Source organism: Taudactylus pleione, unplaced genomic scaffold (genome assembly GCF_031769625.1).
Source record: "Taudactylus pleione unplaced genomic scaffold, aTauple2 ptg000792l, whole genome shotgun sequence".
Lineage (NCBI taxonomy): Eukaryota > Metazoa > Chordata > Amphibia > Anura > Myobatrachidae > Taudactylus > Taudactylus pleione.
This window is the reverse complement of record NW_028285194.1, coordinates 1,785,495-1,802,455: the sequence shown is the minus strand read 5'-3', so window position 1 is coordinate 1,802,455 and position 16,961 is coordinate 1,785,495. Positions and strand designations below refer to the sequence as shown.

General features: G+C 37.7%; 1 protein-coding gene across 12 annotated transcripts in view; it reads right to left on the bottom strand.

Moving 5' to 3' along the window:
* Window positions 1-4,177: 4,177 nt before the first annotated feature.
* MEF2C (myocyte enhancer factor 2C) overlaps window positions 4,178-16,961 on the bottom strand; it is a 281,785-nt gene continuing 269,001 nt past the window's right edge. For 8 of the 12 annotated variants that reach the window (XM_088457942.1, XM_088457930.1, XM_088457936.1 and 5 more), the window contains 5 exons: window positions 15,835-16,007; window positions 14,571-14,594; window positions 13,726-13,855; window positions 12,461-12,596; window positions 4,178-7,212 (listed from right to left, as the gene is read on the bottom strand). In XM_088457942.1, the coding sequence (XP_088314068.1) occupies window positions 6,891-7,212; window positions 12,461-12,596; window positions 13,726-13,855; window positions 14,571-14,594; window positions 15,835-16,007 (785 nt within the window). In that variant the 3' untranslated portion in view covers window positions 4,178-6,890. The remainder of the gene's footprint in view (window positions 7,213-12,460; window positions 12,597-13,725; window positions 13,856-14,570; window positions 14,595-15,834; window positions 16,008-16,961) is intronic. The other 4 variants (XM_088457941.1, XM_088457940.1, XM_088457939.1 and 1 more) reach the window with 3 other exon arrangements.

Here is a 16,961-nt window from a genome sequence, read left to right as displayed (position 1 = left end):
AGCGTGATGATGACCAGCTGCTCGTCTGGCCACGTGGTCAGCAATAAATTGTATTTCTATTTTCCTCACAAAATGATGCAATATTGTCTACGTTTACGTATTTAGGTAGACATTGGAACTGATAGTGTAGGACAGAGGTTCCTAAACTCTGCCATTACAGTCCAGGTTTTAAGGATATCCATGCTTGAGTCCAGATAGTTAAATCAAATTGACTGAGGTACTAATTAAGTCACCTGTGCTCAAGCATGGATATCCTTAAAAACGTGGACTGTAATGGTGGAGTACGGGAACCTCTGGTGAAGGAGGTGTACACACACACACACACACACACATGGAATTGGCCACACCCACACAGCACTGGTCACAGCTCCTCCCTTCTCAAATAAGCTTTTGATCATTTTCAGCCCCATGTGGCCATTAATCCAGCCCTACATGCCTGTGTGAACTAAGGATTTCTTCACTGAAAGATATGATCCACTAATTTCTCATGTGTTCACATGAGTGATGCATTCTCTAATTGAACGGCTTACACAGAAACCATCCTACGTGTTTTACTTTGTAGAGGAGCCATCACTCTTTTGAAATCAAATCCTATTTTCCTTATAGAGATCCCTACAACAGATTGGGGAAAATAATCTGGCCTATCAAACCAGAGAGGCAAGTTTATTGTAAAATCTCTACTATTTGAGATGTATTCCTTAAACTGTAATCTTTAAAGAGAATTATGTTAAATGGGTTTTATACCATCCAGAGTAACTGCCTCTCAGAGTCCCAATCATTTTCTTTAGGCATCATTGGATATGTGCAATGGTTTCGTGAAGAAGCTTGGGAAGTGTTGGCAAAATATATTAAATTCCTGGTGTTGCTGAGGCACTATTGGAGACCTTAAATGAGGTGATATTTTACTGAGGTACTTTGGGAAATGTTGAAGACCTCTTGGTGGAGAGATGCTGGAACCACCAAATGACAGCTGAATCAGAGGAAGAACCTGATGTATTGACTTATCCATGGGACTCAGCGAATCAGAAACCTACCATAGTTTCATCAGTGCTTTTGATGCTTACTCTTCTTTTGATCATCCCACTTAGGTCCCATCAGTTTTCCAGTAACTCTACACAGCACATGTGCTTATGGGACAGAGCAACCAGCTGGAATGTAGCAGATATCACAAATATGAAATTTCCAGAAATATCTGGGGCAAAAGAAGACAATTAAATCCTCACCCAAAATGTGTCTGAACAATGTTTATCTTTAAAAAAAAATCTAAACTAGTATTTCTTATGTAGCCCTAACATTCAAATCAGAGGAACAATTCCAATGTTTAAGGTACTGTACCCAATGCCTCACAGTAAAAATTCCCTACCTTATGGAAGAAATCAACCATTCCAGATTTCATTGGATGCTTGTTCAAACATTTCATTTTTTTGTCCCAAGAACTTTAGTTCCCGTTTACTAATGAGTCAAATCAGTCATAATGTGTGCCAGTCTGTAAGGCACCAATAGAACATAGTGACACATTATTGAGAAAGATGGCATAACCATACCTCCTAACATGTAGAAATCTGCTCTTGGGACATTGTGCACACAGCATAGGTGTGTGCACATGAAAAGGGGTGTGGCTTTGCTGTCCACTAGACCACTCCCCTCTGTGTGACTTTTTTTTGAGGGGTGTCTTGTCACGCCCCCATTTTTCGTTATGCTGGGGTTGAGCCCAGCAATCCATCAGCTGCTGGACTGCCCCTATCCTCCTCCCTGTACTAAATGGATGCTGCGTGCATGCAATTTTAAAAACAATTGATGCCAGCAATGTATTTATTTGACTGGCTGCATTTATGTGAAAAATATGTTTGTCTATGTCAGTGTGCGTGTCTGTTTCAGTGTGTGTATCTGTGTCAGTGTGTCTATGTCTGTGTTTCCGTGTGTATCTTTGTCAGTGTGTGTGTGTAACTGTCAGTGTGTCTATGTCTGTGTGTCAGTGTGTATCTGTGTCAGTGAATGTGCATGTATCTGTGTCTGTGGTGATGGTGTGCTGAGAGATGATGCGGTGGGGAGGCGATGGTGTGCTGAGAGACAACACAGGGGGAGATGATGGCGTGGCTGAGAGATGCAGGGGGAAGGAAGTTAAACAGGGGGTACGAGTCTGGTTAAACCGCTGTTGTATGATGATGACCTTGTTAATATTCCTACACAAACAGGCATCTTCTAGATGATGTGACCTACATGAATAGTGAATACCGACTGAAGACTCCATCTTTCCAGGGAGGATACATTTCTTCAGAGGGTCCAAATTGTTAGAAACCACCGTATAGATAAGGTGCATATGGAATGGAGAGGAATGTTCCCAGAGTGATGAGAAATGGGTAGCGTGTCATGTTGCCATGCCCCATTTTCAGTGACCACACCCATTCGGTAAGTGACCATGCCCATTTTTTCGCCACAAGCCTTCTGTGCACAAATATATTTCACTATGTGTTTGTGTGTTGGGGGGAAAGTTCTTCAACTTTCCCTGGGCTCCAAAGACCCTAGTTACGCCACTGCTGAGAGTGTCCCCCCAATCTCCCAACAGCCTGCGGGAAAGTGCCCAGAAAAACAGGATTGTTCCCACTGAAATCGGGCCAGTTGGGAGGTATGCATAACACATGTATGGCTTTATTAATCAATAATACAGCATCTAGCAGAGAGGACCGCATATCAGTTTAACTCATCAAATGAAGAACTATAGAACAGTATTCCCCATAAGAATATTGTCAGTGTTTTATCCCTGTAAAGTTGTGCTTTATTAATTAATATCAGAATGTAACATATGAAAAGTCAAACAAATGTTATGTAGATGATTTTTGTGTAGGCGATATCAAAAACCTATCCATAAAAAATGCACTAGAGACAACAGTTCACTATGAAAGACAGTCATTTTACTTATTTATCCGCAAAATACAAATTATACCTTGATACCAGCAGGAAAAAACGTCTTCAATTTATCCATATATGTTCACTACAGATAGCTGAATAAGGTCCCTTAAGATATACAGGTGTATAACTTTGTTATTTAACATCTTGCCATCTGGGGCGACAAAGTCCTGCTTGTGCCGCTGTGAGCCTCTGTTTTATCAATGAGAAACGTTTGATTTCCCTCTTTAACAAACTTTCCATTTAAAACACTAATAGAAATAAACTACAAAATAAAACTAAACTTATACATACTGTAAAACCAACTGAAGCAATCCAAGCTTTAACAACATCAGTTTTGACCAGAACAAATTCACATGTAAAAGGTGATTGAGAGCTGTTTGTAAGGAATGGATAACTCTGATTATTGAATAGACAATGGGTATTTTATTGTTTATTTTAAGTGTTCATTTCTGATAGATATTACATTCTTCCAGAAATCTTGGATTGGTTCACATCTGTGGTTAAAATAGGGGTGATTTACTATCTGGAGCAAAATAAGGACAGGTCTGGCATAAAGTGTTGCACCTGGTAAATCTGGTCACATGTGGCACAGCAGTTGGCAAGTTTGGACGCATTTAAGAAAATTGTCCCAACATTGTAACATTTGTGAGTCATGAAATGACAAGGTATGATAGGGATAGATCAGCCTAATTAAAATCTGGTTCAATGTATCAGGACTCAGTACACTGGGATCACTTATTGTTGTTCAGTCTTATCTCTGAACAACCAAATCGGTCAAATATGGTTGTTTGGTGATCAAGTGTTCTAACCATATCAACGCTTGATATGGCATTCTTAGTAAATAAGAATATAAATACTGGAAAATTATTATTATGAAGAGTACAAGTGTTGTATCAACCAACATAGAACCTGGTGGTCAATAATTAAGTGTGGCAAAGGTGGACTAATAGTGGCTCAGGAAGATCTATGAGTTACTGGCAAGACAGCTATTTCTATTTTGGCAGATCACTTTACTGATATGTACACCCTTTTAACTGTGAATAAATGTATAATATAAATTCATATGTATCCCACAAGAATCCATTGGTTTAAGAAAATGAATATCATTCAAAATATTATAGAAAAATTAGCTTAAAAAGATGTGGACCATGTTTTAGGAGTAAAATAAATGTGCCTCTATTTGGCCCCAAAATGTTTTAGTAAATTACCCCCATTCACAATGCCTCGAATGCACAGCCAGTGTGAAATACTGTTACAGAAACAAATATTCTAACAGTCCTTTATTAAAACCCTTTTAGGTAAAACAGGAAAAATGGAACACTGTGAAAGTGAAGACATGACAGGAGATGGCACCATCAGAACAAATGAAGAACTCTGTGTTTAGGCAACAGCCTTTATTCAGGTTCAAGTGGCTTGTTAAGAAAAAAAACAAAAAAAACAGAAAGAATACATAGAATTTAAGTTCCTGAAACACATGGTAAGAACAAGACATCTGTATTCTTATATCTATGTTAGAGGAGGGAATAAAAGGCAAACAAAAAACACATAAGATGATTAGAACTTGACATTTTGTTTAATAATGATTATGATTTGTCGCTCCTTATTACAGTTTACCGTAAAGTGTTACGGCACTTACAGTTATTATTTTGTTATGACAACAGAACTGTACATTTTCTTACTAATCTGTGTGCTTTTGGAGTGCTTCCTTTCAACAGATAATTCAAAAATGAGCTTAGATGTCAGGTTCTAAAGTGTAAATAATAGGTTTTCATGTAATTAAAAAATAAATTGCCACTCTAGTTCAATTTTTTTAAATGTTAAATAAAAATGCTGCCTATGTTTTTCTTCTTTGTCATTATATAGGATAAGTTTAAATGTTCAATGTTAATACCCCTGAGGCTCTGCCCCGAAAACTTTAAATACAAAGGGATTGCAATAAAAGCAAATAAAGAGCTTTGCCAAGCCAACGGTTGGCAAGGTACAGTTCCGATAGTTAAAAAATTATACTTTACAGAAAGTGACAAAGTTGTGCTTTTATCTATTAAATCAGATTACCATTCTGTCATTATACCACAAGTAGGCAACCTATGTTTTTTACAGCTGTTTTGGATCTACAAGTCCCAGCATGCCTCTGGCTGGCAGGGTTTGCTATAACATGTGCGTCCGTAATGGCTTTTGAGTTACAAGTCGCCTGGGATTCTTTACACCATCCGAGTTGAGCTCAGTCTCGGAAACTGAGGGCCGACTGTCATCCATTTTTTCTTGACTCTGTTCCGAAACATTTGTATATTCTTATCTACTATGCAAAGCTCTGCTAAAATTGCACTTACATTCTAGAATCTGCTGGTTATGTGACTAACAATATTTTGCACTGTCGTTAAATTGACAAACTTCCTCAACTACAGTGTGCTGTATGCGTTGCTGAGAAAAAGTTGCTAGGTAAACTTTAAATATGGCTATTTATCTTTTTTTTGTTTTGTTTTTTTGTTTATCATTACCTAGAAAGAACCCTTCAAAAAGGCAAATTACTGCTAACAATGCTTGTAAACTTGGTTGGTTATATTTGCATATTCTGGACACAATATAATGTAAAGATTGTTTATAACATGGAGTACAGGTTCATTAGTTACAGTTGGAAATGGATGTGAATTCTTTTTGGTGACGTGTGTTACATTCTAACCGATGTCTCATATAAAATACACATTGCCTAAATTTTTGATTTATGTACAATGGATGGCAGTTCACCCAAATGGTTGAAAACATAGGTTAATTAGAATATTTAACCTTGGCGGATGTTTTTGCGATTTCACTGAATTTTGACCTGCAGAATGAATGCAGTTTTACAAAACAGCTATCCCTATACACTATGCTGCCGCATAAATATTAATTGTTCCCTCCCCACTATTAAGATAACAAAAAATGCTAGTTCAATGTTTATTTTAGATTAGAATGCTGTACACAAGCATGTTAATTTCACAGATTTTTTTTCTTAAAGATTCTTAATATTATCTCATATAATTAGAAATACACATTTCAAAAACAAAAACTTCTACAAAGAGAAAACAGTTAATTTGTTTAGCAAAAGCGTGGAGTTCTTCATGGACCGAGGCAATATTTTTTTAATTTTCTTTTTTACAAAAAAAAACTTCATGTAATTATTTTTTAACCTTTCAGGACTGTAAAATATTAGCGAAGCTATCAAGAAAAAAAAAAAGAAAACAGACAAACACATTTTGGCTTAAGTTACCTACAAAAAGCCACAAATGTTTTGCAAACTTCATTTAACCTTTTTATATGAAAATAAGCAAAATGTAATGTACATAATTTATATTTCTATATATTAAGTGATGTATACCCAGAAATGAACAGCAAAATATGTAAACTATCAGAAACGCCATTTAGCATGGCCCTACATTTGTTCAAATAAGTGCCATATATTTGTTTCTTAATGTGTTGGTGTCTTTGAGTAGTTTACATTGATTAGACGGCCCAGCTAATCTACAGTTATCCACTGCCACCCGGTGCTGGGTCGGACGAAACCTCTGTACATTTTACCGTATGTTGCATAACAGCTGCTTTCTCTCATGGAAAAGATTTGCCAATTCCGGCAAATGGTTCCTTTATTTTGTCTATTTACATGTAAATAACGTTGAACCTGCAACATAACAACTATCTATTGTGACAGACATATTTCAAAGGGAGCACAACAGTGAAAAAGAAGTTAGCTTCAAAATCTATTTTGTACAAGTTTAATGATGATAGCTTAAGTGCTAAGCTTGTTCTTTCAGCAGTTCTTACCCCTATAATGGATCACTGAGGCATTTAAAAGTACTTTTACAAAACAGAGTACCTGACTTTATTTTTTTATATCCCCACACACGGCACATATAATGTATATCGACCCTCCCTCCCTGCCCAATTCCCATTAAGGTATAGCACACACACACTGCAAAAAAAAATTCTAATATATAAGGATCATATCATGTTGCCCATCCTTCAGAAAGCCTCATGCGCTTGACTGAGGGGCTTTCTCTTTCATCCGGCAAGGGTCTGGTCAGTCCAATGGGGGAGTGGAAATCGTTCCGGTGGTCTTCTCGGTCGCTTCCATCATACGAGCTGCTGCAGCTGCTCAGGCTGTCAACAGGAGATCTCCCCGCGTCGTGGCGTGTGTGTTGAAGATATCCCGAGGGTGTGGTGGTACGGTCTCTAGGAGGAGAAACAGGTTCTGACTTGATGTGAAGGCTTTGAGTAGAAGGCATGGAGAGATTTGTACTCTGAGATAAGTGAGTGCTAGTGCAAGCTCTGTAGGAGGAAAGGAAACGCAGTTACAGTATGAGGAGGTTTAAACCACCTCTAAACTCACTAATGCTCACAAAACAGGACAAAGAGGTTGATCTATCAAGTAGTGGAAAGAGTGGAGAAGTTGCCCATAGCAACCAACCAGCTTTGAGGTAGCATTTATCAAGTACATACTATGAAATTATAGGTTGCTATGGGCAACTTCTCCACTGGTTCACTTCTCCAATCTTTTCACTGCTTGATACATCAACCTTTATGTAAGTAGGTGGGCCAATGATTTCCTCAGCAGTACTGTGGCATATATGTAGATATATAAAGCTTGCTTATTTTAACTAAGACACTTGTGTAGGGTTAGCCTTAGGGCGGAACTACATAATAAATACATGTTATATGATCTTGGAAAATATGTTGCATTTACCTTTCAACATAGTATTGCTATCATGCATAAATTACATTATATCGACTCTTTTTAATTACGTTTGGTCAGCTGCTAGAAATGTGGCATGGCATTTATAACTCATGATAATTTGGGATATAAAGCATGGACATTACCATTTGATAGAACAGTGCTATTCAATGAAACATTCCAATTTTTTTTTAAGGGGATAACAGATTTGTGGCTGATCAAAAGTTCTGTACCTAGCAGATCATTTATGAGAAATTGGCACAGTGCAGCAACATGCAAAACCTCTATGATCTCGTGATGCCACATCAAAAAAACAGGCATTAGCATTTACTAACTTGGCGGCTTTATTATATATGATTCCTTTATCACATATGCTAAAATTGCACACATGTTTGGTTCCACATATTAGGTGCAACCACCAGTATAGATTCTTACTCTATATATTTTGTAAGCTAAGATTTATTGAATGTCAAATCCAATAACTGGGTACTACTAACAGGTCATGATTTCCTGATCTCCTGAGAGTTAGTATTACCTGTGGATCTTTCATCAGTCAGTAAATAATATGCCTATTTCCAGCTAGAAGACATGGAAAACATGTAACTGTATAACTGTAGCTTTATGATTAATGAGTTGCCAATATTTAATTAATTGAAGGCTGCCAAATAATGTCCAGAATATCTGAAGCTAAAGCTATGGTTGTTAATATTAGTGTAGCTGATTTTTATTGTCTAAAGAAACTCAGACTGATGGAAAATATCTCGAATATCAAAATATTTTATCTAAAAGTGCCACCTGCTGGCAAATACTGCAGTTTACATGTTACAGTGTATTTTAACCTTTATATTTATTTATTTAATAGGAAACATTTTAATCATACTCCACTAACAAAACAATAATTTACAACACAATCAATGTCAGTTTATATTGTGATAAAACGTTAGATGGAACATCTGTTTCCTGCAGACTAAAACTGTAATTCTTCTTTAAAACATATTAGCTATTTACCAGATAGCATTACTCTGTTCCAGTTAATAATAGGTACAGTATGTATAGACAGTGATAGACCAACTAAATAATGGCATTTTATTTTCAATCAGTCCTGTGAAAATTTCAAAAAATTATTAATTTCAAATTAAAATTAAATGTAAAATAATTTTCAATCAAAGCATGTAATCAGCAGAGATGTTGGGCTGTGGGCAAAATAATTCTATGTAGATAGGAAAGGTAAGTAAATATGTATTTTTTATTATATGCTGGTTCATCTGGGATACAGCTATTTGGAAAATGAACCAAGATTACTTTACATGGGTCCTATCTCTGTAATTAGCAGCAACAAACAAGCAATTTGAAAACGATATGGATGCAGCCATTTTTTGACAATAGCTTTAAATGATCAAGACTCTAAGTATTCATGGCGAGATAATTATCGGAAGATGTATAAATGCTGGCCAGAAAAATTACAAAGAGCACAGCAAAGTTAAAACCATATATCATTATACTGTATATGCATTGTCCTCATGCAACATGCAATTGTGAACCACTTTAGAATGTTGCTTTGTGCTAGTCTTTCTTAATATCTATGGCTGTATACTAACCTATCTTCACATGGGCATGGTCTTATATAAACCCCTGTTTAGAAAGAAGATACAACTCACAAGCTGTACAGAAATGTCTTGTCGATCTCTTTCAGTTTCTGGAGGGCTTACCTTATTTTAGGGAACCCTGGGGGAAAATAGTAGTGCAGCTTTAAGTAGTTCAAGCCCATTAATCTACTAAAATGTAGTCAGCTAATTTTCCATTATATTGATACAGGTATTTTATTTTACATTTACATGTGTTTATATGAGTGTGAATACATAGTCATTTTAATTTATTTTCATTTTGAAAAGCTATGTTTTTTTAAGTCTACGTAGGCCATGATCACTTTGAAGGATCTGCCATTTTGCCAGCACTAAAAAGATTCAGTCTAAACTTGATCTGATAGAGCTAATTCTACTAGATGCAGATTAGAAGTATCCAAAAGCCAGAGCTCCTCAATGTGGTCGTTCTAAGTGATACTTTTTGTATTTTAAAATGAAATCTAAGCAGCAGCCTGCCTTTGGGTTTTGATGAGCAAGTAGCAGGAGAGAACTGATAACGGTCTCCCTGCCATGCCATTAGATTGTCTTGTGCTTTAGACATTATTAGGGGTCGTATTTATTAAATTGGCCTGAAATGATCGACTTGTTATTGCACTGATTAGGGAGATAACTTTTCTTTTTTTTGGGGGGGGGGGGGGTCGTTAATCAACAAACTACAGTAAATTGTGATGCTTAGCTCCCTGGTGATATTGGCCGGCAGCAGCAAACATATATTTAATGCAACTCCGGACAGTCAGGGTCTATTCTGCGCATTGGAGACCTGGCAATCCTGGGCTACACATTTGCACAGCACTGGGAAACCCAAACTTGGACTTCCAGTGCAGGCTCAAATAGAAAAATATATTATATAAAAATAAGAAAATAAATAAATTGTACAAAAACTGATTTTTTTTGTGTTTACTATAGATTTTTTTTTATTTAAGTAGTAAAGTATTGCTCCTCACTACTGCCATCCTAAAATGGAGATAATGGTGGGAGGACAGCAGCAACACTTGTACTGCCACTGTCTTTATTAAATTTACTATATCTAGCTTCCCCATTCTTTGCTTGGAGAAGCTAAAGCAAGAGAGGGCTACCACTGACGATACTCGGAGATGACCATCTCCAGTGGCAGCCCATGATAAATAAATAAAGCCCTAATTTTAAGGTGGAGGGTTTGTATATAGTACAGTTTTCTAAAAGTGAAGAATTAATGGGGACAGCCATTTAGTGGAATCAAGAAACATTATGGGGAACGCTTGTAATTGTAAATCATTCAAAACTCATCAGTGATGTCACCAGGTCTAAGTGATTCAATGGGCTACACTCTCATGAACATAGTTTCATGCTATACAATGGCGCCCCCCACTGTGTGCAAGGTGCACTTCAAGAATTATTAGGGATTTTTGTCTTCCTGAAACTTCATCTTCACAAACCGCTTGATAAATACAGCATACGTTTACACTGACAAACAGAATGCCACCACTCGTGGGAAGAGATTGCTCTTCTCTCTTAAATCACTGAACTGTTTATACAAAAAATATAAAATAGAGTAGCTACTTATTCACTTTAACGGATAGCACAAGTAAATGCTTTGCATGATAGTGACATACATTTGCGTTGGATAAGAATGACACATATAATGTTATGTTATTAAGCAGCAGCCAGTCATTTTATAGATCACATTTTAAGTGTTTCAAAATGCAAATGTTAAACAAACTGAACCAACCTTACAGTAGCCATTTGCATGTATTCCAAAAATGCAGCAGATTATGGGTTCGATATGGAGAACTTTGAGAACAGCAATTAAATTTTTTACATTTTGTGCCGTATGTATACTGTGTTAGAAGTGTACTTTTTGGCCAGGGGCGGTTTAAGAGTAGAGGGGGCCTGGTGCAGACTCCTTGCAGGCTTCCTCCTCCCTGCAGTGCAGTAGAGTCTGGTATTGAGCCAGAGTCTACTGTGCAAGCACAGGTCTCCGGAAACATGGCGCCCTCTCCATGGTCATAGGGACTTCTCTACTGTGCAAGCACGGCAACATGGCGCCCACTCCATGGTCATAGGGACTTCTCTACTGTGCAAGCACAGGTCTCCGGTAACATGGTACCCACTCCATGGTCATAGGGACTTCTCTACTGTGCAAGCACGGAAACATGGCGCCCACTCCATGGTCATAGGGACTTCTCTACTGTGCAAGCACAGGTCTCCGGTAACATGGCACCCACTCCATGGTCATAGGGACTTCTCTACTGTGCAAGCACAGGTCTCCGGTAACATGGCGCCCACTCCATGGTCATAGGGACTTCTCTACAGTACAAGCACAGGTCTCCGGTAACATGGCGCCCAGTCCATGGTCATAGGGACTTCTCTACTGCGCGTGTGCAAATCTCTGGGAAAATGTTTGCAGCACCATCTTCTCTGTAATTTGTGCTGCTACTGCAGCGCTGACATGGGACTCCAGGGGCCCGTGTGCACCCCTTATAGATACACTAATGCTTTTGATTATATTATATATCAATCATGGGAAGGCAGTTTCTCATTCTCATTGATGTCTCATTTATGTCACTAGTATAAGTAAGTATAAAATTCAGTAGCTATAACTCAGACCCTTTTGTTTTGTTATATTTTTGGACACGGACACTTGGCTTACTGGCCGCATGGTGGCATGACATGTAGGAAAAGGAAAGCAGCATTTGCGGCATAAAACTGCTGCAAAGTCAGACCTGGTCTAGGACTAAGGTACTATTGAGAGGCTAGCTATAAAAAAAAATAATATTGTTTTGCTGATGTTTTTGCCCAATATTTCTGCAACCATAGGAGACAGCTCTGCGGATATATTGGGAGTGTTCATCTGTGGGTGCTTGAGCACTCCCAATATATTTGTTATCAGTATGTCTATGCATGGCATATGGGTAAGGGGGAGAATGCCAGCAGCCCCAATGAATTTGAAAGCTCGGCTCCTGTCTGCAACTTTTTTTTTTTTAATTATCACCATTGTAAATAGTTGACTTTAATAACCAATGCAAGGAAATGACACTAATGATCCCATTTGAATGTATATATCTCTGTTTTTTAATATAACAGCTTCATAATGGGGGTAAGGATGAAATGAGGGAGATTGCTACTCATTCTTCAGGGAGACAGGGAGATTGCTACTATTTCAGGGAGTCTCCCTGACAATGAAGGAGAGTTGGCAAGTATGGTACAAAGGGACATAGCTTACCCCAACTGGCTGAGAGTGGATGGAGCCATGTTGTGCAGATGATGATGTTGTTGCCAGCCAGTAACTGAGCCAAGGTGGAGGGCACTGGTGTTAAACCCAGAGAGAGATGACAGGTCTGCACTACTTAAAGAGTATTCTGCAATAAATCACATAGAAAACAGGAAGAGTTCAGGATTATTTTGTGGCAATACTTATCATTAAATAGAAGTAAACATTCAGAGATGCAGTGATTCTGTACTTATCACAATTATTTAGCAAAAAGGTTTTTTATTTGTTTCACAGAGGGTGGCGGATTAATATATCAGACAATAATTGGCCTAATATTGCAGTATGTGACCCCAAAAACAACTGTGATGGCCGCTAATGAGCCAATAGAAATTGATGAGATCAATATTTATTGAGTTGGGAAATGTGTTTTTAAGGTGACCACTATCAGCCTGTTGTCTATGGTCATCTTCTGGCTGTATAATATGACCACCAACATGTGAGGCCTAACTTGACCCTGATCTTTCTGCGTGTGGTTATCGGCCACGTGTGGGAATCTAAATGGTGGAACTCTTATTAAAGTTAGCGTTTCATTTTTATTTTCTTTGCCTGCATCAACATTAATCAAAATTTCAGTACATGTTCTGTACAGTTTAATGACAATATAGTATAACCTGTCATAGGTCTAATACTCAGAAATTAGTAATTAAGGCCCAGATTTCTAGACTGCATGGCGGCAATTAACACCAGAAAATAGTTTGATTTCCCAGAATACACTACTTGTTCTTATGCATTTGTAAGCAACGCTGCAGATTCGCACATATAGCGACTGTCAGTAGAGCAGCTGAATGTGGCGGTCTGAGAGTACCAATGAAATGCGATACTAGCACTCACAGGAACATCTAAAGCAGTCCTCTTAAGGTGGAATATTTATTGACTCTAATAGCTTGCTCAAAATCTACCAAGTTTATAATGTTTTACCAAGTGTGCAATTTAATATGAAGCAAAGTATTACTATTCATAATAATAATAATAATATTATTATTAATAATAATTATTTTTTTAATTATATTATTATTATTTATATTGTTAAAAATAGTAAAATAATAATATTAATAATATAAATAATAATATAATAAAATAAAAATAATTATTATTAATATTATCATTATTATTTATATTATTATTATTATTATTATTTTACTATGTTTAACATCAGTAACGTGCATGATATAGCTGCAAATACTGAAATTTTCATTACATTATTTGGTGCATCTTACCAGTGCCGTATGTTGTTGAAATAGCTGAGGGGTATCCTCCCATCCCTTGCCCAGGTAAGGTAGGTGTTGCCACAGGAACAACTGGAGTAGCCAGTGACTGAGCAGATTGCGAGTTATTTATCCTTTGATTCTGTTGATGTTAGGAGAAATAAAAAAAAAAGAACATCAAATTATTTGTGTGCTTGCAAGGTTCATAACAATATTCCTTTTTATCTCTAAAGAATAAAAAAGCACTTCAATATGATACAAATTAATCATTTAGCATGTGACTTCCATGAACTCTTCAAACCCTATCATTTACAATCTTTCAAGAGACCAAGTGTCGCCATGGTAACCCATTACATCAGCTTCTCCTAGGCAATTGAACTTGCCACAAGTAAAGATTGCTTTATTGTGGGTAGAAAACAGACCATGTGGAAAATTGATGAAATATGCATACTGTACTATCATTGTTTCTTTATCATTCAAATGCAAAAATGTCATTAAAATTACCAGCAACGCCGCAAAGACTTATTTCACTGACACCTATGAATTGCTATTTGTCGCAGTTAATAGGAAGAACAGCAGATGGCAGTAAAGTTCCTATTTTTACTTGTATTTGACATTATTAGACAGTGTATACATATTTCAGAACAACTGTCCATTTAATTCACAATATTAAATGTGCAGGGATCATGGGACAGTGCATCTATTATAAGATTTGAGACATTTTCCTGATTTCATTAATAATGACAGTGTCCAATATGTTACATACAAAATAAAGTATTTTTTTTTATTTTGTTTTACAGAATGCAATTAACACAAATGAGCACCATACAGTTTTTTAAAACACGTTTGCCACTTACCAAAAGCAGATCGACATCCTCAGACTGAGAGCAAGGGAAAGGAGTATTAATTAAGAATTAGTAATGATACATTATTAATAAAGATGAAATGATGGTTGAAATACAACATTACATGCAGAAAACTGGCAGCAGTTATCCAGTATGAGGCATGCAATGATTTAAAGGGGCCATTGTTAGTACAGAAGACATATTAGTACCCCACACCCCTACCAGACACACACACAATCCTCCTGATTACACCTGGATGTCAGAGTGTGAGACACTGGGGTCAGTTTGGCAATCCCATTGGAGATCTCATTCTTAAAGGTACAAGGAATAAATCACAGAAGGTGACATCTATTGGTGCGTACACACTACACGATATGCTCCCTGAGCGATATCGTGTAGTGTGTCCCCGGCAGGCTGTGCTCAATGTCGTTCATGACATTGAGCACAGCCGCTGAACGATATCATTAACGATATCGTTCAGCGCCGGGCTCTCTCCCCCATTCCCCAACATGCAGCAACCTGACGAGATCGTCAGGTTGGCCTGCATGTCAGCCCGATGAACGATGATGACGAACGACCCACGGGAACGCGCATCGTCGTTATCGTTAATCGTTTTGGGGTTAAAAATAGACAATAAAGTGGACGACTGAACGATAACGATATCGTTATCGTTCAGTCGTCCACTTTATCGCCCAGTGTGTACGCACCTTATGTCTTGGGAGACATAGCAATAGAATAACTGCGTACAGACATGTATATGATGTCAGTTCTGTAGCTTGCTATCTGTTTGGTATTTCATAATACATGCACTAAAAAATGTCTATGCCTGACACAAATGCATGGAGGCACACATGCATGCACACACACACACGTATGTGCTAACGCACAGGAATACAGTATCGCAAGTTATTTATTTGAGTACAGCATGAACTCCATTAGAGAGACAGCGTGCACTCCATTAGAGAGACAGTGTGCACTCCATTAGCCCATATTTAGAGTATCGGATCTCTGATTTGGCATGTCTCAGTGTCTCACACATACGGTAGGAGTATCCTTGAATACATGGTATAAAGTACGGTTAAAACTATCACAAACTTTCAATTCATACAACTCTAATTAAATATAAAATGTGGGTAAAATGTCAAACACCCAGCTGTAGACACGTGTATAACTAGCCTAGTCTTTCACAAAGATCAAACATGCCACAGACATATTCTGTAGTATACATTTGTTATACAGCTGAATTGAAAAATAAATAAATAAAACAATATATTACCACAGAGGGCATTGTATTCTTGCTGCCGGGTGGAATAAGAACTCGGAGGTCAGGTTTACGATTGTTCATTCCCAAATTCATTGGCGGTGGCGATTTTGTTTGCATATTTTTATTCAAGTTACCAGGCGAGACCAGCAGACCTGGTGAGTTACGGTGATTGCCATACCCATTACCTGTTTCAGCAGATTAAAAGAAAGAAAAAAAAATGTCACGTCACATATATATCAAATGATATATACAGAAACAGCAATATACAATACATGTTAATACTGTATATTACAATTGGCAGCAGTGGTTGTCACTATACTGCAGGTGCAATGTGTCAAGCCTTGGAGAGAAATAAAGTGAAGAAGTTGCCTAAAGCAACCAATCAGTATCTAACTGTTATTTCAAAGACTGTGTGAAACAATAACAGTTAGAAGCTGATTGGTTGCATTGCACAGCTTCTCCACTTTATCTCTCTCCAAGGTTTGATACATTTCCCCCATTGTGAGATGTGGTTACTGCTCAGCTCTGGAAAGGAAACGGGGGTAAAGCTTAATCCAGTGAGAACTACAACCTGGATGGCTGCATTGAGCATTTACTGTTTAGTGCAACCCTGCTAAATATTTCCTAGCAGAGTTCACATATTACTGTCGAAAGCATTGCTGAAATCGGAATTTTAATATAAAAACAGGCTCAAAACAAAGGTACGCATCACTCTATAAATGGTCGGGTATCCGGTCATTAGGTCTACATTGTCTAGATAGACAATGCTTGGGTAGACAATAGAAGATAGACAGGGTCTGAAGGTCGACGCACTAAAGGTCGACTAGTAACAAGGTTGACAGGGACTGAAGGTCGACAAGGTCTGAAGGTCGACACACTAAAGGTCGACTGGTAACAAGGTCAACAGGTATGAAGGTCGACAGGTAGTAGGTCGACAGGGACTGAAGGTCAACAGGGTCAGAAGGTTGACATACTAATGGTCGACTGGTAACAATGTCGACAGGTATGAAGGTCGACAGGGACTGAAGGTCCACAGGGTCATAAGGTTGACATACTAATGGTCGACTGGTAACAAGGTCGACAGGTATGAAGGTCGACATTGTCCTTAGGTCAACACTCATATGGTTGACATGCAAATG